At 33.4% G+C, this 25505-nt stretch overlaps 2 protein-coding genes across 2 annotated transcripts; both read right to left on the reverse strand.

The window, feature by feature from the left end:
* Window positions 1-1194: 1194 nt before the first annotated feature.
* LOC128215371 (prostaglandin E2 receptor EP4 subtype-like) lies at window positions 1195-4179 on the reverse strand. The gene is made up of 2 exons (XM_052922060.1): window positions 3331-4179; window positions 1195-2106 (listed from the first exon to the last, which is right to left on the reverse strand). Exons 1-2 carry the CDS (start codon window positions 4177-4179, stop codon window positions 1321-1323), a joined length of 1635 nt encoding a protein of 544 aa, XP_052778020.1. The 3' UTR covers window positions 1195-1320.
* Window positions 4180-10653: 6474 nt separating this feature from the next.
* Window positions 10654-21656, reverse strand: LOC128214467 (elongation of very long chain fatty acids protein 4-like). Its single transcript, XM_052920954.1, has 7 exons — window positions 21462-21656; window positions 20422-20609; window positions 19717-19797; window positions 18987-19043; window positions 18063-18177; window positions 15114-15241; window positions 10654-11203 (listed from the first exon to the last, which is right to left on the reverse strand). Exons 1-7 carry the CDS (start codon window positions 21517-21519, stop codon window positions 11033-11035), a joined length of 798 nt encoding a protein of 265 aa, XP_052776914.1. The 5' UTR covers window positions 21520-21656; the 3' UTR covers window positions 10654-11032.
* Window positions 21657-25505: the final 3849 nt, after the last annotated feature.

Raw genomic sequence — 25505 nt, forward strand, 5'->3', positions numbered from 1 at the left:
TATATTGATATTTATACACGTCTCTGCTGAGTCGGTCTAAAGTAATTGAAGGCTCTATTATACCTATAAACATGTGTTGATGTACGTCTGTTTACGTCTCTTTATGTTAGTAACAGCGCATTGTACCTCTCGTACCATTCAGTCACTAAACATGGTATTCGTTTAGAAAAAACTTCTTCTCCAAAATGTAGTTTTCTATTATCTTAACTGATTATATTGTTTTAGATAAAATGCTGCTTCCATCGGTACCTGGAAATGTTGCATTAATCGTTCCTGTAAATGAACAGTTTCATGTAGCCGATATTGCATACTGTTTTCGAAAGACTTCCTTTCTAGAATGTATGTTTCAATCCTACAAGACAGTAGCGCATACTTTATGCATATAATATGAAGATTAAGATGGATAAAAACATTTTTTTAAATCAAATGGAGATCTTTATATAAAGCAGCAAAATGTTCTTCATCAATTTCATTTATCTACTTCAGACCATCTGTTTCAGGCATGTATGACAACAGTTGTTCAGACTTAATATTAAGGTCATAGGATCAAACAAATTAGCAAATGATTATATTGATTGGTGCTACGAAGGACGAAAGGTGTTCAAGAACGAATATAATTTTAATGATGTATGTAATAACAAAAATATTATACAACGTATATTAATTTGATTTTAATCAACTATCGTTCAAACAATTGTTTAAGCAAAAAGCTTAAATGAAGTATTTTAAAAACTTTGTTTTAAAAATTGAATCACATTAGCAAATAAATAATGTACTTTTCTGTTCGGAGGACAATACTTACTGCACTAACATATTAACATAAAAGGGGGAACATATAAACATGAACTGTACCATTAACTCCACGTTAACACATTTAAAAACCTTTAAAAATAATATTTATGCAAAAAGCTACAGATACATGCTCAGTAGCAAAAATATTAAACATAAACCCGGTTTAGTGGCAATGGGCAAACGCCAAAGACATAGAACACAAAATCACAAACAAGAAACCTAGAACAGCACAAAACTCTACAAACAGCACAGTGCATCAATACTATATATATATATATATATATATATATATATATATATATATATATATATATATAAACTTATTAGTAAGTAATATTAGTAATAACAATGATTTCATCATTTCGATAGGGCCTTTTAGAAAAGAATATATTTTGGGACCAAGTATCAGACAAAACTGAAATACATAGTTAAGGATATAGCGTTAATTGAAGATCAGAAAGGCATAGTTTTTTATCAACAGTTTCTACCAAATATGTCGATTAATGGTTCATTCAAGGTGCAGGTTCTTTAACGCTGACAAGAAACCATTTGACCATTACAGACTCGTTCAGCGTGTGGGGTTGTTACAGAAACATCTTCTAGAGATAAATGAATACTGCCCCTTTTCACTTTACTCATATCCTGAATAACTGACAGGTAATTTGTAGAGGGGATTTCCGATTCTTTCTGATTCAATGTCTCCATGCTTTTTGCGATTGGCCCAGTCTGTTTGAGATTCATTCCCACAACATATTTTGGATGGCTGGAGAGACAGAACAAGCAAGCAGAATGTTTGAGATTCAGATGACACGAATGTTTCTCGGTTAGCGGCAGACTTTCCGAATCAATGTCAACGGCTATTGTAAAATGTTTCGTTTTACCATGATATCCTCTGGAGGACCCATTGGAAATCTTTTGCTGAAGAGATCTCAAGTCCCTTCTGGTTCCTGTGCTATAATCTTCTACTATATTATTCATCGCAGTACTTTGGATTTCATGAATGTCAATGTCAGTTTCCAACTGGTCGAACGCATTGTCTAAATCAACAAATTTAACCTGACTACTTGATTTCCGAAACGTTTCGCTTCTCTCCATCCGTTCTTCCCAATCGACTACAGCATTGGCGCATTTACAAGGACATACACGCGAAACGATCGACTTCAAGCAGATGAACACCCGTACAAAGAGCTCTTTTCGGAAGAGAATATATACCCACGGATCGAGAATTTGGTTGAAGGATGCCAGACGTAAAGCATGTAAGTCCGCTCGGACGTCAACTTGTTGCTGGTGGATCTGGTTTATTATAATCCGGATCTGAAATTATAAAACAAATGAATATTAGAGTGTTCTGTCCATAGAATTGGCGCACTTTTAAGCAATGTTTTAAAAAATCCCATTTATCATATGTTACATTTTGATGCTTTGGTAATGAAAATTAAAGCTGATATTTTACGAAATGACAAGACTGATGATAACATTATTATATTATCATTTGTAGATTGCATGGCCAAAAGGAATGAGAATTGAATTAAGGTTACGTGTACATAGTCCTATGTCACCTGACCAACTAGAGTACCTCTGTAAACAAGACGAATTTTCAAAAGTGTGATGATTTTTTTACATTTGGACATTGCTTACATGTTTATTCACGTTAAATGCTGGGATAATTAATAAATGTTACAAATTCCATCAAAACAATTCTTTAAGTTGAAATTTTGTCTTGCGTTTTCAAGTATTTGCAGTGCTTTGAAACGATGTTCAAATATGATTTTGATCATAATGCACCGCCTATGTTATAACGTTGATAGTGTTTTACCTACCATTTACCGTATTATTATATAGGATAAGAACATTATTATCCCTTCATAATTTTAACACAAATTGATTGTATTTGGCGATATCTCTTAGAAAGATTATATATTTGGATAAAAACAAATACAAATAATAAAACATAATAATGCTACAAGATATAACGGTCCAAACGGTAAAACCGATGTATGTATACTAGTGTAAATGGTTGAAAACGACCATTTGAGGATTGGTTCATGTTTACAAATCTTATCTCGTTCAAGAAGTAATTAATAAAAGTACCTAAGCCATCTGAAGTTGATTCGGAGATTGTTATTGGGAAAATCACTGGCCCTCAGATCGGAAGATAGCGAATCACTTATTTCTCTCTCATTTAAGAATATGTGTAAATTGTTACTATTTATGAAGGACGGTATAAAAGTAATAAGCGTTTAATGGTTAACATAAGTATGCGAAATACTTCAAAGAAACTAGTTAGAATATAAATGAATAGAAAATATAGCACCAAGTCACGGGCGATCTCGCCTGCATTTGCTCATGCATTGAGAAAAAAGGATGATACTCAAACCAAAGAAAAGGCATTCCATTAAAAATGTGACACTATACTTTAACATCATATTTCCATCTTTTCAAATTTTACAAAGAGGGAGGAATCTTTTTTTCATTTATTTTTTTGAAAGATAATGATATTTCGTTATGCATATTACATTAACATCGCAATCACCTTACCAAGAATGGACACCAGCACGTTGAAAAGATGATAATGATTCCTAGCAGCAAGATCATCATCTGTAGCTCACTATCCTGACGTTTAGCATGACTGACGTTAGCGGCCTTACGTCTCATATTCAATAACGTCCACGTCACTATAAAGTTGAACATAATCGTCGTTGAGATCACCGTTAAGCCTATGGAAACATACATGTACGCAAAAACTTTATTTTTAATCTCTGAACTCACAAACGTAAAGAAACACCAAGTTCCAGGAAATTGTTTAACGTTTTCTCCGAGTCCTAAGATCGGTAAAAGTCCGAGAAACGCTGCAAACGCCCAAAGGCTGAAAATACTAAGCACCGCTCGACGTTTGGTAATATGTTGGTCGTAGAAAAATGGGCACAGTATGGCTAGAAAACGATCCACTGCCATAGCCCCAATGATGAAAACTGTTGAATATCCAGCAAATATGAGCATAAACGACTCATACTGACAAAGAGCGTCGCCTCCCACCCATTTAAACTTGTTAGCGTAAACGGCTAACGTGATCGGAGACGTTGCGCATGTTCCGAAAAGATCCGTGCACGCTAGCGCTCCCACCAGTCGATAAAACACAGTCCGTTTATGTTCATTTGAAGATCTAAAGAGCACAGCTATTGCCAGAATATTTCCAAACACCCCAAACGAAAACATCAACGCTGGAACCGTAAGTGAGATGAGTGGATCGGATTGGACGTCAGACGTCATATTGCCGTGAGATGCGTAAAACGTTCCGGAAGAAGTGTTTACGTTTACACCTCCACTTATGTTAGTAATAAGGTCCGATAAATTGGTATGGATGAAACTGTAAGTGTCGTCCGCCATCTTTCTGCCTGTGAAAATAATTCATATCGTAACTTAAAGGTATCAGTTTTATCAATAATGGCATAACGTCTTACAACAGACTTCTCAGAGAATGCAATCGATATTAAGATCATTAAGATCATTAATGTATATCGTTTTAACAAAAAAGACGATAACGTAATTATCGTTTAACACAATAAACGCTTGAGATATATGTTTTTATCAAAAAAATTGATTTCAACCATTAATATTCGTTTGCACCTTCGTTACATTTGAATGACATAGAAAGAGATTAAAGCGGTTTTAACGTATCAACACATTTACTATTTAATTATCGGCATTTGTATGGTATTCTTCATACAATTATATTTGCTTCTTAATCGTTTATCAAACTATTTAATACCAGAGTTGCTTTTGAAATTGTTGTAGTCTCCATAGTTAAATTGTTGTTGTTTTACCTTAACATTAACGAATTATAATGATGGATCGCTTTGTTTATGATCCTCATTTTTATATTGTTTCTCTAAACCCGTCACCAAAATTGCTCTCACTGATAAGATGTTGCTTGTCCAATGTTCTCAACGACAGTAATATTAAGAATAAAACGATTCTGACAAAATGTTTAATATATTTTAAGAGCATCACACCCGTCTCTATTTCAATCTTGACTAACGCTCAATTCCGTAGAAACGACAGAAAAACGGGTTTCCCTGCTGTGATTAATTTCGGATAGTCCCGCTGGAATGAATCTGTGAGGACCGACATTTACATCGCGTGTAAAGTTTCTTTATTTCACTTAAGGTGACAAAAGGACGATATAAAATCCTTCCAAATAAATGCGATAGCTTTTATCTCCAAGTACTTCGGTGATCGTCAAAAATACGGTCGTATTAATTATATCCAAGGTAGGTTCAGTCAATGTTGAATATATACGAAGTCATCTTGAATATCCTTTGATGTTCGTTTTCGTTTGTGATTTCAATTTATTTAGGTCATTGCATGTAGTTCAGTATACAAACATTGTTGAATCACTTGACTAGCTTATCAATCAACTCACTAATAATCCGCTCAATGCAACAACAAATGATGGATATTGTCAGTGATTTTTCATGCAGTTCGAGAATTTCCATGTAGGTTTGTCGACTTATGCTGTCAGTTTTATTTTCAACCTTGCATTATTATTCTGTTTGGGTATAATAAGAATATCTTTTTCATTAGATAAAAAGTAGTTAGAATACAGGTAAATGTTCCTTTGCAATCATTGTTATCTGAATAATGCAGAATTCTCACTTTTACAAACATATTTGTTCTCTTTCCTTGATAATATTTAGTGCAACTCATCATATCAAGCTAACACAATAACGCCGTAACCTTTCAGATCGAATACAAAACCTTTTTGAAAAATACGATTGATAGCAGATACTTTGCACACACCATCAACACATCATAAGTAGCGAGATGTCTTAACAACACTGATACTTAACAAATATCTATTTCATTATATGTTATTGATAGATTTAGAAATGCTTAACTGTTTATTAAAGAATGCTGCTATTCTCATTCCTCAAACAAAAACCAATGAAATCATTAATGTTTGACAATTTCAAAACCAGTAATCCATACATTATTAACATTTCGAATACAAGTATATATAAGTAAACGGAAAGTATACTAAGTGATCTTGATAGGAAATCGTTTAATGATAGGTAGTACGTGACTTTTGATGTAATTGATAACAACGCTCTCCGCAATTAATAAGCAATAATTAGTTCAGGCCAAAACAATTCGCATAAATGTTTCAGACCAACAATTGGTGTTGGTAAATATAATCCAAATAACGCAGTGTATTTGGAACTATCATCGGAAACCATGGAGATGTGAAGGTCAACAGGGGTAAACATTTATGAGAATAAAGATATTTCCAACATATTTCAATATTGCTGTAATAAGAGAAATGTTAATAGTATAAAGTGGCAATATATGTATTTAAACTGAAATGACTTGTCATTTGCTTCTACAGTATGTTATCTTTAACATATTGTAATAGAATTTCTGAAAAATGCATGGACTTTTTAATATCTTCTAGAGTTGGTGTTTCACAAAGTATATCAGCGTAGCATATGCAAAGTTTAGCCATCTACGGGTGGAGACGGGCATATATGAATATGTTACCAAAGAATCAAGACTATGTCACAGTTGTAGTCACACTGTTGAAACAGAACCAGATGTTTTATTTCATTGAATTACTGTTAATGTTTTGCAACTACGGTCTGGTCAAAAACCTGTTTTAATATTCTTATATAATCATATATTTAAACATAATGATAGGTAATATTATTCAGACGGAGGAAGTTGTTCTCATTAGTGAAAATAGCTTTATTTAGTTTTAAAATGAATATAATTGTTCACATTATTGTTCTGTAGTTAGTTTCTTTCAAATGTATTTGATGAGCATAAAACAAACTATAAAACAACATGTTGAGTAAACCATCTTTCTTGAAACTCAGTATGTAGCCCAGCTAAATGGTGATAATTATTTATTTTTATAATGAAATTAATTGTCTAGTTATATAAATATTTCATGTTAGTATTCCCAGTTTAAAAAACATATATGTCACAGTTTTAACTTTATCAGCAAAGATATGTTTTAAACTCTCGTCTTTTAAATAATTTGGTTAAAAGCTAAAACAGCTTATAAATTTGTTATGACTAGAGTGTCAACAATAATGATTGATAATGGAAAATTTCCGTAAACGTATACATATTATCAGCAAATGATTAATTTTGATTATTTTTTTCTATACACTGAAACATTTGGTTTGCTATAACAATTCCAATGTTAAGGGTGCTTTCTTCGATGTGATCAAATATGACCTAGAAAAGCACCCCATGCGTATAAACTTAACAGTTGTTAAAATTTATTAAAACAAAACACATGGAAGTAAAAATGTAAAGTTGTTTGAAATTAACATTAAACATCGAAGCCCTATACTAAGCTTGTTAGAACATTGTATAAGAAACCTGAAAATTGGAGTCAAAGTTTTTTTCATGATCATCCCAATCTTGCCTTACGGAGACATTCTCCTGTTTTACATATGCCTGCGCTTCTTGAATAAAGATGTACAAGACTTGTTTGCACTTTATTATAAATCAGTTGTGCATATTGTTAGCATTTTCAATAAAGGCCTTTAATTTAATTGTTGCCTCTCCATTTAGTATTAAATGTCGGTAGATCTTAATGTTCTGATACTGTTTTCGTACAATGCGATGACAATACTGTAGACTTGGCGTAATTTGAAGGCAAAAATGAAGATACCTTACCAGCTTAAACATTGTGAAATTAAGTTTTTATTGACGGCAAGTTCATTTTGTCTGGGGAGTGATTGATTCTAGTAATTATTATATACCTAAACTTTGATTCTTCAAATGATTGTTTGTTTGGATTTGCCGGGCATCATGACCACTAAGACGATTTCGAGGCAATCCGCAAAAACCGTTCAATCCATTAACATTTCAGAAACGTTTTTCTGGAAATTAACATCAAATTTATCACTCATAGAATGATTGACCACAACACACACTAATTATCATTCACATGCTAACGTACTTGTTTATATTTAAAATATAAATGCTTAACATACAAATGATAAATAGAACACTTACTTTGGATTGAAGCTTGCAAATTTATGCAAATAATAACGTTAAATATCTCTTTCACACTAACTTTCTATTACTGAAACCAACTGGGCTTGCAAATGTGGTCAAATTACATTTATAATCCACTATCTTGAATATTATTACAGAGTATTCCCAAGTTTTCAATGAAGTACCATTTAATATATGGTCTTAATTTACCGCTGAGCATGGCATTGTTTTAAAATAACATTATTGAAAGGTTATGTTTGTATATAAGAAATTAAATGTTTTAAAAATTAAAAAACCTGACTGCATATAAAGTGTTTTTCAATTAAACAACCAGTAATACTAGTTCTTATTTGTGTCTAAAATTCGTTTTCAATAAAACTAAAGTTATTATCTATTTGACTTTGTAAAATGCTTAAATTCATAGTAACTGATATTACACATCAAAATGAATTTCCGTCGCTTAATTCTTGCCGCTACTCAAAAAAAAAATGTCCGCAAGAGGAACGGTAAATAAACAATATTTTTATTGTGAAAACTATTTTTAGATTTAACATACATATCACAGTCTATTTATTATTCAAGATTTTTGAGAAATCGTTTTCTGTGTTCAAAAATAAGCGGCAAGTAGTCGCCTTGCTGAAAAATGCTGCTTTCAAAAAAACAGTCTTTGAACATTACTTCTATCATTAAAAAAGACTCTATGACAAGATTTTCCTAAATTAACAAGGTTTGTTTAACACATCTGTATAGGCTTTGCCGTTTATTGAAGAATAGTCATTATTTGCAAAATACAATCTTTGTAGTTTCTTTTAGTTCAGACGTATTTCATTTCACATTTTATTGATTCAAGTGGTCATGGGTTATGAAAAAATAACTCGTTTTTGGTACACATGTTTGTTATGCAAAGTACAAAACAATAAACGCACATTTTATATCCACAGAATAGAAAACGCTCTCCTATCGGTTGAAATGTCGGTCTACATCATTAATGAAAACAATCATCAAAAAGTGTGTTTTGACATTACACCATCCTATCTGAACGATCAATCTAATATCCTCAAAGTGATATAAATTTCCCATGGGATAAATTAGAGACCAGTGTAGTGTCACTATCAGAAATGTAAATATGATTGACCTCTGTTTGCACCACTTAAATCCGCGAATAACTAAGTTTCAGTCTGCTTCATCAGATACAAATCTATACTTAAACGCCTCATGCATTAATCATGACATGGAAACATCAAGAACAAGCTCGGCAGTCAAATACTAATTCAGATCAAGTTTGATGAAGCGGCATAGCCAAAATAAATGTGGTCTGATTAAGCAGCGCGTTACGATACTACACTAGCAATCGAAACACAATCGACTATATTAGCCCTTTAGATAATTTTGCCCTAAGCAACTCGCACAGACATACAACAGAACACAACAGGCAGCAAGCATCATTTACTGACATATTAAGAGATCGTTTATCAATAAATGTTTGATCTACTATATGCGAAAGACGTAAAGGTAAGATTTAGCTTACCTCATAATGATAAACAAGAAGCATAACCTCTGAAGAGATATTATAGCGCCAAACGTATGTACCATTTCAAAACCTGTTATATACATGTTTTAAAGTACCATATAGCGTGAACTAGTTGATAACCAATACTAATCATCGGCAAAGCCCCCGAGTGTATGTTCTGTGTTTCGCTCGGTGACCGTCTGTTTTGTTTTGACCAGTGTGCTTTCCAACGAGTTCATAGTAAAACTATGACCTGCTGGACTTGTCTTGGCAGATTCCATTGTAATACATTCATGACAAGGATACCATTTGGCTATTAGACATTGACAAACATATTACTATTTATAAAAGACAACACTCGTACAGACATGAAATTCGAATATATTTTTCACAAGTGCATTTAATTAATCCCAATGAGTTTTTGAAAACGTGGATGCAAATTCAGTGTGCGTCACAGCCAGGTCTAGAAGTGACTGAGGTACTAAATAATTCTGATAAAAATTGCAGTTCCAATCTTTTCAATTCGGAAAACGGTTATAATCTAGTTTCGATGAAAGAAAACAATCAAGATTGAGATATGGATATCTGTATGATGTATAAATGTGAAATGTTTGATGATCCCGACCTTATCTAGCAAATTCCCTCTATTTATATTTTTTTTATAAATATATGTCGACAACAACCAAACGCCTGATACGCAAGCAATTGTTTAAGCTTTATATCGAATAATTGAGTCGTAGTCTTCGCTTATCTCAATTATGCCGCTGGTATAGCGTGAAAATAGATAATTGTTCATAAATTACTACGGTTTTTATGTGGTATACTTTTGGAATTTGTTTCATTTTAACAATCAATAGCACCCCTTTTGACTTAAAGATGCACTCTTTCTTCCAAATAAGATTTACCACAATTAATAATATTGTTTTGATATTCCAAAAAGGATGAATAAATGTCGAAAACAATGGTTCTTATGAAGGATATCAAGTTTAATTTGAAAAAAATGAGCATAAAACACGGTAGTTCTACCTTATCAGACTATAGTAGACAACAGATTGTTTTTAGCATTCACCAATCATTTAATATTTTTCGCTTTTTGCAATTAAATACACGGTTAAAATCTTGTTATTAGTAATAAATATTTTACATAAATGCATTATTGAGTAAGAAGGTAAAGGTTTCTCACTCAAAATGTATGTTTGTTATACATGTGTACGTATTGATTTTGAATAAGAGTTTCACTTTAATACACAATTAATAAGTTTGATTAACATGCTCAGTCAAAAAGACAAGAACTTCGACAAACAAACGTTCGTTTATTTTATGATTTATCTAGTCTCAACACTATTACAAACATTATAAAATAACTGCAAACTCACTTATCTATGTGCTATCGTGAAGTTTATCATAAAGCACTGATATATTAGGTCTTCAGACAAAACAAAATGGCATAATGTTAAATCACTTTTATTATAATATTATATATCAACACTTAAGGAACTAGTGCTTATATGAATACTTTAATGTAAAATTCGTTGGTAGATGCGTAAACACGTTCCATTGAAACTAAGGAATACGTTGGATAATAAGTAAAAACTTGACAAATAACAATTCGAACATAATTGGCAACAAACATCATTATAAACAAAACTAACATAATGACTATGGTAAAAAACATACACTACAAAACAGTATATGCTTTAACACAAAACTACACATCATTTAATTTGTTTTGGTCTTTTTCTTACTGGAATAAGTCCGATAATAGAAATTGCCGAACAGAATTATCAAAGAAATTGCGTAAATGAACACTGCGATAGTGTATCCCTTTGGGAAGGCGCACTCTATTGTCAGATTATACCCCATGTGAACAACAAACGCTAGAAACTGCGCCTGAAAATAAAAGAAGTTTAAGAAATATAGTTCCACTTACTTGATATAATTAAGTAGATCACTTTTTCACAATTCCGTGACAGAGGAATTTTTCAGATTGGACTGTTAAATCCCCGGGAAATACTTTTATTTTATATCTCCTAACCAAGGAGAATGAGTGTGTTTTATTGCAAAAACATTAGAGGACATGTCAATAAATTAACTGGAAGCAATCGAGAAGTCACGATAACAGTTTCCCATCCTAATGTCAATGAGAACACGTTTATTACAAACAAGCTATAACAATTATTCCCAAGTGTCACAGGTCTGCGAGTATATTAACAAATTATTGTATCCCGTTTTAGGCAGGACATTTGAGGCGCTATGAATATAACTCCTTAGGGAAATCTTTCCGTTCAAACATATTGTAGGTGTTGGTAGGACGGTTATGCTTATGTATTGTAAATGTGTTATGTAATACAAGTACATGTTAAATAAAAACAATATTGATAGGAAGGTTATTTTTATGTATTGTAAATGGTTAACGTTATACAATTACATGTTAAATAAAACAGTGTCGATAGGAAGATAATGTTTATGTATTGTAAATGTGTTATGAAATACAGTTACATGTTGAATAGAAACAATGTTGGTGGGAAGATTTGTGGGAATATTATGTTTATGTATTGTAAATGTGTTATGAAATACAGTTACATGTTGAATAGAAACAATGTTGGTGGGAAGATTTGTGGGAAGATTATGTTTATGTATTGTAAATGTGTAATGTAATACAATGGCATTTTTAACAGAAACAGTTTATCAACTAGTTCAGTAGAATCGAATGTTGGCCATACGGTTATCATTTACTTATACTTTTTTATAGTAATACGTTTGTTTGAAGGTTGCCTTTGTATGTCTGGTTATTTTATTAAGTGATTATTTGCGAAATGTAAATGGAAACATTGACATGATTGAAGTGTCTTGTGAAATGTAAATGGAAACATTGACATGATTGAAGTGTCTTGTGAAATGTAAATGGAAACATTGACATGATTGAAGTGTCTTGTGAAATGTAAATGGAAACATTGACATGATTAAAGTGTCTTGTGAAATGTAAATGGAAACATTGACATGATTGAAGTGTCTTGTGAAATGTAAATGGAAACATTGACATGATTGAAGTTTCTTGTGAAATGTAAATGGAAACATTGACAGGATTGAAGTTTCTTGTGAAATGTAAATGGAAACATTGACATGTTTGAAGTTTCTTGTGAAATGTAAATGGAAACATTGACAGGATTGAAGTTTCTTGTGAAATGTAAATGGAAACATTGACAGGATTGAAGTTTCTTGTGAAATGTAAATGGAAACATTGACATGATTGAAGTTTCTTGTGAAATGTAAATGGAAACATTTACATGATTGAAGTTTCTTGTGAAATGTTAATGGAAACATTGACATGATTGAAGTTTCTTGTGAAATGTAAATGGAAACATTGACATGATTGAAGTTTCTTGTGAAATGTAAATGGAAACATTGACATGATTGAAGTTTCTTGTGAAATGTAAATGGAAACATTGACATGATTGAAGTTAAGTTTCTTGTGAAATGTAAATGGAAACATTGACATGTTTGAAGTTTCTTGTGAAATGTAAATGGAAACATTGACATGATTGAAGTTTCTTGTGAAATGTAAATGGAAACATTGACATGTTTGAAGTGTCTTGTGAAATGCAAATGGAAACATTGACATGATTGAAGTTTTTTTACGGAATGTAAATGGAAACATTGACATGATTGAAGTTTCTTGTGAAATGTAAATGGAAACATTGACATGATTGAAGTTTCTTGTGAAATGCAAATGGAAACATTGACATGATTGAAGTTTTTTTACGGAATGTAAATGGAAACATTGACATGATTGAAGTTTCTTGTGAAATGCAAATGGAAACATTGACATGATTGAAGTTTTTTTACGGAATGTAAATGGAAACATTGACATGATTGAAGTTTTTTTACGGAATGTAAATGGAAACATTGACATGATTGAAGTTTTTTACGGAATGTAAATGGAAACATTGACATGATTGAAGTTTTTTACGGAATGTAAATGGAAACATTGACATGATTGAAGTTTTTTACGGAATGTAAATGGAAACATTGACATGATTGAAGTTTTTTACGGAATGTAAATGGAAACATTGACATGATTGAATATCAAATAAACTTATTACTTAAAGGTTGTTCAAATGAATGGTATTTATGAAAAATATGTACACCATAAGTACATTGAGCATGTAAACGTTCATAAAGACTTTTCTACAGAATGGGTTCAAAGGAGACATCGTTATTTCACGTTTAACGAGGTAAACAGTTTATATACGTAGTGATATTCTGAACGTATAAATAATAGCGGCATTGCATGCGGATGCATTGGCACTCATCTTTTGATTTTTGAATACTAAATATTTCATGTACAACTAAAATTGGAAAATAAAATACACATAAGGCAATGAAAAAACCCAACAAGTTTATAAGTTATCTGGAAGTAAATCCAACTAGGACTACAAAAGTCATAACTAAATGAAAATTGTAGATTTCACTTGAATGACCAGTCGCCAGTTGTCATGATCAATACGTTCAAATAATAGGGTCGTATTTCGTATGCCATACACTTGCTTGCATTATTATTAACTATTTTTTTCAAAAACATTGTCAACGTTGTTTGGTAAGCCAAATCCTTGCAATTGGTGACTTATTAATCGGAAAGACACTGACATTTCTACAAAATAAATGTACAATTTTGTCCACAGATTACTTAAGAGCTATGCATATTGCGGAATCATTGTTTAAGATAATTTGTCTTGGATCCTCAGGAAAATAATGATTATAGGACTTTGGATGCCAGCAAATTGAATTACTAAAATGGGATCATACCAGTTGCATTTAAGTGTAGTAGCTTTCACCGACCTGTGCACATAACAGATACATTTCATAATTGATAATTCAGTCTGTACATATCAGCTGCATTTTCGTCTGGTAGCTTTCACCGTGCTGTGTACATACCAGCTGTATTTTCGGATGGTAGCTTTCACCGTGCTATGTACATACCAGCTGTATTTTCGGGTGGTAGTTTTCACCCTGCTGTGTACATTCCAGCTGTATTTTCGGGTGGTAGCTTTCACCGTGCTTTGTACATACCAGCTGTATTTTCGGGTGGTAGCTTTCACCGTGCTATGTGCATACCAGCTGCATTTTAGTGTGTTAGCTTTAATGCTGCATTAAGTGTGGTGGCTTTCACAATTCTATGTAACTACCAGCTTCATTTTAGTGTGGTAGCTTTCATCGTTTTGTGTATATATCAGCGGAAATTTAGTGTGGTTATTTTCAGCATTTTGTGTACATACCAGCTGCATTTTAGTGTGGTAGCTTTCACCATTCTATGTACCTACCAGCTTCATTTTAGTGTGGTAGCTTTCATCGTTTTGTGTATATATCAGCGAAAATTTAGTGTGGTAGTTTTCACCGTTTTGTGTACAAACCAGTTGCATTTTAGTGTGGTGGCTTTCACCGTTCTGTGTACAAACCAGTTGCATTTAAGTTCAGAAGCTTTCATCGAACTGTGTACAAACCAGCTGTATGTAATAAATTATGTATATACAAGTTGCATTGTTGTGAGGTATAATACACTCTGTACATTCTAGCTACATTTATTAAGGTACCTTTTATTGAGCTATGTACAAACCATTTCCATGCTGGTGAGGTGTCGTTCACTTAACTCTGCACGTGTTAGCTGCATTTTATGGAGATACATTTTACTAAAGTCTGAACATACCAGTTTCATTTTAGTGAGATGTCTTTTACTAACACATTTACTTGAACATTTTAGCTGCATTGTATTGAAATATATTGAACTTAAGTCTGCACATACCAGTTGCATTTTAGTGAGGTATCTTTTCCACCAGAGGTACTTTTGCATATGAGGTCCGAAGGCAGCAAGGCCGTAGTATGAGTACATAAAGATATGCACAAACGAGTTCAGCATAGCCACGAAAAACGCTGAAACATGAAACCTTATTAATGTTTGGGTTGATTTTAACATGGTGTCGATAACTATTCATACATAGAACTAACATCGTTATGATATCGCTTTCAATATGAAAGTTGACTGTTGAAGATGAATCGTTTAAAAAATATTTACGGTAACATTCATACATTTATAAACGAAAATGTGTCACAATATTTGAAAACAAAATAAAAGAATAATTATGGTAATTTTATATTTAAATGCAAAGAATCTGAAAATATAAACTTCGGTCATTAGATGCATTTCATAATAGTTTTGTTATTTATACAATATAAACGCTTTTAAAACGTTTAAATGCTGCATTAAGTTAAAAAAAAAGAACAGTCATAAATATATATATGGATGGTCAGATACTTCGTTATGGCAAACGAAATGACAGTCAGAACGCGAAACAAGATTACTATTGTTTAATTTAATCCACAAAAATTACCGTTTGAAATTGATACAGACACAACACGTAATTAAACTAATCAAAATAATTAAATAGATACATGATAAATATTAAAAAGTATGTCATTGTTTTAAAGCAAAGTAGCTTCTAGAGCAACGATTAATACTTGTAATTTTTGGTCCAGTTTTCCGGTTTACAATTTTCAAAGCCATGCAGCATATTGGTTATCAGACGCTTTAAAAGCTTCTTAGTAACAAGAATATATGAGATATTGCCCACCTAAATACCGCGTTCCTCCATTGATGACCACTTTGATATTACTTAAAGATGCACTCTTACTTACAACTAAGATTTACCGCGATAAATTATATTGTTTTACTATTCCAAAAAGGATGAATAAATGTCAAAAACAATTGTTCTAATGAAGCATATCGAGTTTCATTTGAAAGAAATAAGCATAAAAGATGGTATTTTAACCTTATGAGTCGATAGTAGACCTCAGCAAATCTTTTAGCATTCACCAATCCATTAATATTGTTGCACTTTCTACTATTAAATACACGGTTTCAATCTTGTTATCAGTTATTAATATTTTCTATAAACGTTTTATTTAGGGGTGGATCCAGGAAGGAACGTTTGAGAGGGGGCGCGCCGGCTGCCCCGGCCCCTAAATGCGCTTTTAAGCATGACATATGAGTTTGCATAAATTTAAAAAAATCAAACAATCTTATCATTATTAAAACATAATTATTATTATTATTATCATTATTACTATTATAATCATTATTACTATTATAATCATTATTATTATTATTATTATTATTATTATTATTATTATTATTATTATCATTATTACTATTATAATCATTATTACTATTATAATCATTATTATTATTATTATTATTATTATTATTATTATTATGACTATTATAATCATTATTACTATTATAATCATTATTACTATTATAATCATTATTATTATTATTATTATTATTATTATTATTATTATTATTATTATTACTATTATAATCATTATTACTATTATAATCATTATTATTATTATTATTATTATTATTATTATTATTATTATTATTATTATTATAGAAATTGAAGTCACGAGGTCCATCCTTAAATGCAACAAGATCACTGCAAGCGATCAAGGAATTTTGTTCAATAATTAGTATTCTCAGGCAAGAGTTGTGGACCTTGAAACACATACCATCGACCCCGTTGGGTCGAGCTCCTAGGGATAGGCGAAACTACCTCGAGCCTCGGAAAAGTCGAGCCAAGCGGGAATGCTTACATGTAGTATAAAGATATTGGTTCATTACATCAAGTTCGAGCCAATCAGGAATTCGAGCCAAGCGAGCTCGAGCCAACGGGGTTCGACTGTACACGTGTGCTGACACTTGTAACATGTGTACTTAGTGCCATGTAAATATCTTGGACGGGTTTTTAGAAGCCCCATTGCCGGTGACAACACGAAGGCGAGGAAAATAACTGGACTATTTTTCTTCATATACAGAAGAGCTGATTAACGTTTTATAGGATTAGTGTTGTGAACAGTAAACTACATTTCCTGTACTAATTGGAGTTACTTGTTAGTGATACAAATAGGAGGCACTGTTAAGGCGTGGATGCTGGAGATGAGAGGATAGTGTTGTCATTAAAAAGAACGACATTCAGAAAAATTGTAACTATGCATGGGCAATATCAATTATAATGTCATTTCGAATAGAATAATAAGTACCATTGTAGTATTTCTGACAAAAGGGGAAAAAGATCAAAGGTAAGGATAATGGCATAGTGTTGAACGATTTTTTTCGACAACCTTATATATTAGAATGTATATTTGAGATAGCTATGCTAAATATTTTTAAACAAGTTGGTGCTGCATGGTTATTTAAACAATGTTCATTAGCAAATAATTTATATTCTTAAATGAGCTTGAAACATATGTTTCAACGTCACTTGCAGTGGAGCTCCTTTTTCTTTTTAACGATATTATGAATTGGGATGCCAAGAAGTTTTAATGCATTTTATTTATTAACATCAAGATTATTTCTAAGTTTGATTTATATTGATAGACCATTTTTTTTTTGGCATGGATTACATATTTGAAGAACACCATAATGACGCTACTAATATGATACGATATATTAAAGTGTGGTATTAAAACAAAATTTTATAATGATTTTACAGAACGTTTAGGAATTTGTTTCATAAAAGGCATATCGACAAATATTTCGGTAAAAAAAAAACTTTAAAAAAATATACAAAGTCAACTTTTGGTAATTTTAAACTGAAACTTTACTAGAAGCATTTGTTTGAATGATGGATAGCTTACCTTAATGTCATTAAGGGGCAACAGTAAACGTTGAGGAATTTTAAAGTATACTTACATTGCCCCCCTGCTATATACTTTGCTCCGAGGTACCAGTTTATGATCATCGTGCAGTGGTGGTACACGTGCAAAAAGGTCACTTGTTCCGGCTTCTTACGAAGAATGAAAAACACCTAGAATGAATGATAAAGTTGCAAATAAATTGAAACAGTTCTGGCGTCTTACGAAGAATGAAAAACACCTGTAATGAATTATAAAGTTAACAAATAATAAGGAACAGTTCTGGCTTCTTACATAGAATGAAAAACACCTGGAATGAATGATAAAGTTAACAAACAATAAGGAACAGTTCTGGCTCCTTACAAAAAATAAGATCTGGATCAAATGATAAAGTTATCAAACAATAAGGAACATATTTGGCTTCTTATGAGGAATAAAAAACACCTTGATTAACTGATAAAGCTAGAAAAATATATGGAACAAATTATGTATGTTATAGATTTAAAACAGTAGTCGTTAAGTTTTAGATTTACATGTAACTGTCATAATTTTAGCTTATGCATGTATTATTTGCGCTGGATTGATCACACTGTAATAGTGTTCGAAATAAAGACTACAGGAGCCTTGCACTCTCAGGAATCTAATGCATAGACCTACTATAACAGGCTAGTGGAGAAAACATCCGTAGCCATATATATAAAACTGGTTAATTCTTTTTTGTCAAAGTTTGCCAAAATCATTTTTATTGGTCAATATTTATCCAATATTTTATATTAACCAATCAAGTTTATCAAATGAGCAAACCAACCAAACGATAATATGCGTATCACTTATCAATGTTTTATACATTTGGATGCTGTATAAGTTGTCCATTTATGTGACGAAACACTTATTTGACAAAATGCATAATAATTTTCGGAAATGAGGAGAAATAACTTTTTGATCGGCAAATGAAAAACAATATACAATACACCTCTCTTACCGTATCTAAAAGTTCTACAACTTTTGAAAAGAAGAACCACCAGCACACATTTGCCATCTGCAATAAAACAGTTATTCAAAATTATGATTGAAACAGATATTTGAATATTTGAAGTAAATGTAATATTTTTGTAATAAATGTAATAATATATAATTTAACAAATATTTAATAACAGATCTTTGTACAGGAATTTTCCATTGCTAATGTAACCCAAATTTAGTTGGAACTTATGAACTTGAACAGGGTGAGGAATCACGTGACATCAAAGGGGCTCTCTCATGAGTCACCACGGGTCACGACTGATGTTCACAAACGATTAAGTAACAATAATATCTAAATAACATTTTCCAAAGAAAAGTTATGAAAATATTTCTTAGCCTATCAAAAAACTATGCTATTTTCTGCGTGTACACATGTGAAGTATTTTAGATTTGCCTGTATTTTAACGATGCAATCCTTGGCCAAAATTTTAACTTGATTGCATTTTGTAGGACATTGGAACCCTGAAATTTTAGCCTATGTGATAACCCCTTTAAAGACACATGATTCCTCTTACTTTAGAATGTATGTTTATGAGGTAAAAACGCCGACGAACTCGTTCACGTGGACACACGTTCACGACAACCGTTTCATAATTATTCTTTATGGTAAATATGCGAAAGAAAAGTTTCAATATAATTAAATTACTATTTAGTTATCATTGTTAATGTTATTTCAATAACGTGTATACCCTTAAGGCCAAAGGACTGTTTGAATAATCGACTGGTTGACATTTCAGACTGTATCCAGCAAGGTATGCTGACATGAAGAACTGAAATATATACAGGCATTAACATGGGAAAATATATAAAAATATTGTATGTAACAATAACTTCTTGAACACTAAATTAGTTCACTTCATATAAGACAAATAGCTCACCCCATAAAACCCAAATAGTTTTCCTCATAAAAACCCAAAAGCTCACATTATATCACCCGAATAGTTCGCATCAAATTACCCAAAAAAACTCACATTATATCACCAAAATATACAATCCAAAATGTTCACATCGCATTACCCAAATATGTGCGTGTGTATGTGTGTGTGTGTGCGTGCGTGCGTGCGTGCGTGCGTGTGTGTGCCTGCGTGCATGCGTGCGTGCGTAGATATGTATATATGTAAATTATGTGACAGCACGCTGAAGAGACAGTGATGAGATACAAGGAAGTCTGGGTGGTATAGCTCTTTTTTCGAAGAGACCCCTTGCTTCTTTTACGTGCTCGGTGTATAGCAAGGATACACGAGGCGGACGCTTAACCACTAGGCCACGGAGACGGTGGTATAACCATATACTTCTCATATAACCCTATTAGTTCACAGTATATACCAAAATAGTTAAAATCATACAGCCAAAATATATAATATCATATATTATGATCATGACCAAAAACGAACCTCATAAGCCATATAAGCGGACAGCCCTACAAGCCCAAGGTTATATGGAATGATGATCCATTTGAGAGTCAATGGATTTCGATGTCGCATAAAACCCGGTCCCGCAAACACGATCAGCAAGTACAGAACAAATATGACAGTTATTGGTGCTGGTGACGTCAGCAACAGCCATTGGTCCGTTCGTGGATCTGAAAAAAAATTCACGCTAAAGCTATAGATCGGACAAGTCCTTTTAAAATAAAAGTCGGCATGCACAAAGCTTACTTCTTTTGATATGGGGTTTAAATCCTCTATCCCCTTTAATCGTCCAAAATCACTTGCCAACATTTTAAACCTTTCACCCCCCCCCCCCAACACACACACACACACACCAACGTCAGCATTGAAATCGAATAAAGACAGCCCTAAATAATTTTAAAAAAACTACATTCTCTGATGTAGGCTCACATTGCATGAGTTAGAAAACGAAGTGTATCTTTATATATGAAGGTGATGAAACTAGAGGTTTCAGGGGGAGAGGGTTGCAGGCGCGCACCCCCAATAAAATCTTCGTTTACTTTTAATGCCAGCATCGTAAAAAAAAAGACACAAAATACACGATTTCGGACTAGAAATTGTTACAATTTTCTAAGCGAGTTCCCCTAAACCCCCTTGGCAACATATAAAAAATAGGTGTTTGTGCACTTAAGCAAGGGGGAGGACGTAATTTCGTTTCATGCAACAATTAAGTGAGAAAAATGTTTCGAAGAATATGTTTTTCGCCACACACTGGACGCATACATTTTTCAAAATTTAAAGAAAAAGTCCACTTACAAGGCAAAAGTTGGTACCAGAATCGGTACTTTTCATTCTAAATCCGCCATTTTGTTTGTCGTGAAACATTTTTCTCACTTAATGATTGCATGAAACGAAATTACGTCCTCCCCCTTGCTAAGCGCCATTTGCGCTCCCTCTAACGTCAAATCCTGGATCCGCAACTAAATTATAATTACAGAAACGGTTACTGCAGTAGTAATAGTTAATATTATTTTAACACTCACCTGATACTTCAATGGTCCATGCTTGGAATCTTTCCAGTTTTTCGGCAAACGTAGTCATTTTTGCTTCTGTAGGATGAAATAAACGAGGCAATGTTTACATCAACACATCAGCATCACGCCCTTTTCAAAAAAAGATCGATTACAGGATAATAAGACAAAATTCCGGCACAAAACTGATGCATCAATTAATAATCATTTAAATCTCCATTATCCCATTGCATATAACATATGCTAAGTTTAAATAAAATGAAAATATTGAAGTATTGAACACGAAATAAATTCTGACCTTTCTACCGGCGTCAGGGTAAAAACATCCTCGAGTGTTATCTTATCATGGTAAACATTAACTTAAATTTGAATATCCTTATAAAGGAAGGCAGTGTGGGGTTAGAATGGCTTATATTTACCTACAACTGATACCAGTTTTAGTTCATGATTTATTGAACATGCTATACCCATTTTAGCATAAATTTGTCTAGTTGACGTATAAAATGTGCGATGTGAAGTATTAAAGTCTGAGCAAATAATGAAAGTGGAATCCAGAATACCGCTTTTTTATCTGAAGTCTTGAACTGACATCCGAACTACCATTTAGTATAAATATTGCATATAACATCGCTTCATTTTCGTATTTTTTTTTATTTTGATATTGACTTTTCTTGATAGGTTTTAACTTAAGTAATAGTTAAATGACACGAACTAAAATCTTAATGAATAAATGGACCGCGTGAGCGTAGCGAACGAGCCCTTTTGTAATCACTCAAGGTCATCTTAGAAACTAAATTGGAATACCACCAACATTTACAGCCAACGAAATTACAGAGAGGCAATCATTAAGTTTTTAAAGCTTTAAAATTAAGAATTTCAAATCGCGGGTGTTTTAACACGCGGGTCCGCCCACTGCCACTCATCCGATTCACAATCCTTACCGGTAGGGCATCTATAGGTGTTCGAACAGGCAGCTGTACCACTTCGAGTTTGCCTAATATTTAGAGATGTCGTCTCTTGGCAGGGGCGGATCCAGGAATCAACGTTAGAGGGGGCGTAGCTTAGGGGCGCAACCTTTTGACATGCACCCCTCCCTCTGAACCGAAAGTGTATGGCATAAACTGTTTGCATATGGATTGGGGGTTAAGCAATCAAGAAAAATTAACAATTTGTAGTTGGAAATGATGCATTATGGGCGCCGGATGCGCCCCCCTCTAAATCCTCTAGTGCTTGGTAATGTTTACAGAGTAAACCAGTTTATTTGTATAGGAACGATTTGGTATTGGTACGACTACTCTAAAAATTGTGTACAGTATCTACTTCTACCTAAACTCGGACAGTTGCCCTTGGGCAATTGCCGATTAACATGGGTGACTGTCAGTTTCACTATCTTTGATATCATTGTGGTCTGACCTAAAGACACCGTATTAAATGCGTAATGATAACTGAGCTTAAATAGAATACAAAGCGGTGATGTCTTCATTGCTATCGTATCAATTTAAATGGTACAGTCCATCAACAATAAGACTCAAAAAGTCTTTGTTTCCACTAATATCTCAAAAATAGGGTAGGCAGGTAGGCATAACTTTATTTTCTATTTTTGATTGGAAAACTGGGATTCTATACATACCGACCTATATCAGATTATATCACTATTGTAAAAAAAAAGCTTAAACATAAAATGGTTTGATTTTTTTTTGTTCACAAGAAAATTTTGAATATTTAAGAGTCAAATTTTAACATCCAACACAACGTCAAAAATGGGTATGGCCAGGAGAAAAAATAATGTCGGTCGTGTTAAGGGAAATAAACATTTTGTTCACGCCTAACAAGATGTTCGATACTCGGGCAGGCCATCAGTACTCAGGTATGTTGCCATCATATGAGTATCCTAATCTGTTTTATACTAATGCACTAGTCAATTGTCCCCCCCCCCACCCCCAGGTCCGGGGTATACCTGAGATTTTACCATTCAAGGTGGCCCCGCGGTAACCAGTGAATGCGGTGGTTTGTTTTCGCACCAAAAATAGCGGGGAATGGGCCTTACCTAGGTTGTCCCAGGGTTGCGGGGGGAATTTAGCGGGGATTTTTCCAGCAGTTTTTCCTCGCACGGCGTTTTTTTTGGGGGTTGACTGTACCGTAAGTCAAAGTCCCCGCTATTCCCCGGACTCGGAGGGGGGTAGGGGGGATTGTCATGGTAACAATTAACTGGTGCATAATGCTACATCGGGTACGGATCCGGGAATTACGTTATATGGCGTAACTTATGAGCACAACCATTTGACATTCGCCCCTTTCTCAGAACCGTAAGTTAAAATGGATAAAATGTTTGCGGGGAAATTTACTCCCGGAAGAAGCTTTTAACAATTGTTCGTCCGAAATGGTGCATTTTGAGCGTATTTTATTACATTTATCTCTAAAATTGACATAGAAAGGTACACTTGGGCGATTTTAGGGGGGGGGTGTCGGGCGCTGGGTGCGCTTATATCCTAAACCGCTAGTGAACATCAAATTATTGTATACAAGTACAACTATATACACCATTTGAATTAAAGTAGGGCAATGCATGGTCGCTTATTCCAATGCCATGAAAAGTTATAAACTATAATGGTAATGTTTAATGGCACATTGATGATTATTATCCGGTGTCAAATGCAATCAAATGTGTTCAATGCAATGTGTACATATCAATATGGAGTTTATCATTACATCTAGTATGATAATGAATACGCTTTTGAAAGCAAATGATGATAAACCTGGCCCAAATCTGTGCTTTTAAGGTATCAGAGACCAATTGTATAGATCTCGATAAGTTATCCAAGGTTATGGATAGTTTGTATATAAAGCAATTTTATTGGTCAAAAATCATTTTTGGGTAAGTATTGACCAATCAATTAACATTTAGAATAACTTTAACCAAACCAAGGAATAAAAACGTTTTTATACAATTCGCTGATGATGTATAAATAAGATTGTAATTTAACCAGCCTTTTTGTTCGTTTGGTAACACACTTGACTGTCAATCCAGGGGTCGCAGGCTCGATTCCCCGCCGCACAACTAAAATACTTATCGTCTTCCGGGATGGACGTTAAATGGGGCTCCCGTGTGACTGTGCTATACACGGGTGTGCGTTCAAGAACCAGGTAGCTCTAACCCGGGTTACATGTGCTCCAAAAACCTAATATGACTAAAACTCTTATCGGAGCACTCGCCGAATGTGCAAGTATAAATAAATTACACTGTCCACCTCCAGCCATTTGGCAAAAATATTAACTTATGATGTCTGGTGACCGCATACCATTTTGGTATTATTTAAATGGGTATCACTATGCACCAGTCAATTGTAACCACGCCCCCAGGTCCGGTGAATAGCGGGGACTTTGACTTTCGATCAAGCCATCCCCGAGTAAAATCCCCGCCCTGCGTGGACGAACTGATGGTCAAATCCCCGCCAAATGCCCCCGCCCCCGGGGAGCCGAGGTTAGGCCCATACCCCGCTATATTTTGAGCGAATCCAAAACCACCGCATTCACCCGGCACTGCGGGGCCACCTGAAAGGTTAAAACACGGCCCATTTCCCCGGCTATCCCTGGTATACCCCCGGACCAGGGGGGCCGTGGTTACAATTGACTGGTGCACTAGTAATATGCAAAAAAAAAAGAAATTTATGGCAGTTAGTGTACACCAACTACCTTTAACATTTATCTTATTTATCTGATATATTATCTAAGCTTTATGAGGCAAACGCTTTGATAATACCATTGTGACTTCATTTTATTACAATGAAATTAGATTGTGTGTAATTGAAATACTGTAATATGCTGTTTTTTTGTTTCAAGTGTTAATTTGTAATTAAATTAGGTCAACAACAAATAATGTGCTATTTAAATGAACAATGATTATTTTGGTGTAGTTAGAATAATTCAGAGTATGGGAAATCTCAATTTTACGAAGATTCTGGTTTGTATGTTTAAACGTTTTGTAGCTAGAGTTAAAAAAATGTCTGTGTATTGATTTTCCTGTGTGTTTTAAAACATCGTTCGGCATGTGAGCCT

The sequence above is a fragment of the Mya arenaria genome, chromosome 13 (genome assembly GCF_026914265.1).
Source record: "Mya arenaria isolate MELC-2E11 chromosome 13, ASM2691426v1".
NCBI classification, from domain to species: Eukaryota; Metazoa; Mollusca; class Bivalvia; order Myida; family Myidae; genus Mya; species Mya arenaria.

Coding starts and splice junctions, on each gene's coding strand:
- LOC128215371 (XM_052922060.1), bottom strand. CDS start 4,179: ATGGCGGACGACACTTACAGTTTCATCCATACCAATTTATCGGACCTT. Junction 2,107..3,330: donor CGTGCTGGTGTCCATTCTTG/GTAAGGTGATTG, acceptor TTATAATTTCAG/ATCCGGATTATAATAAACCA.
- LOC128214467 (XM_052920954.1), bottom strand. CDS start 21,519: ATGACTACGTTTGCCGAAAAACTGGAAAGATTCCAAGCATGGACCATT. Junction 19,798..20,421: donor CCGCTTATATGGCTTATGAG/GTTCGTTTTTGG, acceptor TATATATTTCAG/TTCTTCATGTCAGCATACCT. Junction 15,242..18,062: donor GTATATAGCAGGGGGGCAAT/GTAAGTATACTT, acceptor TTCATGTTTCAG/CGTTTTTCGTGGCTATGCTG.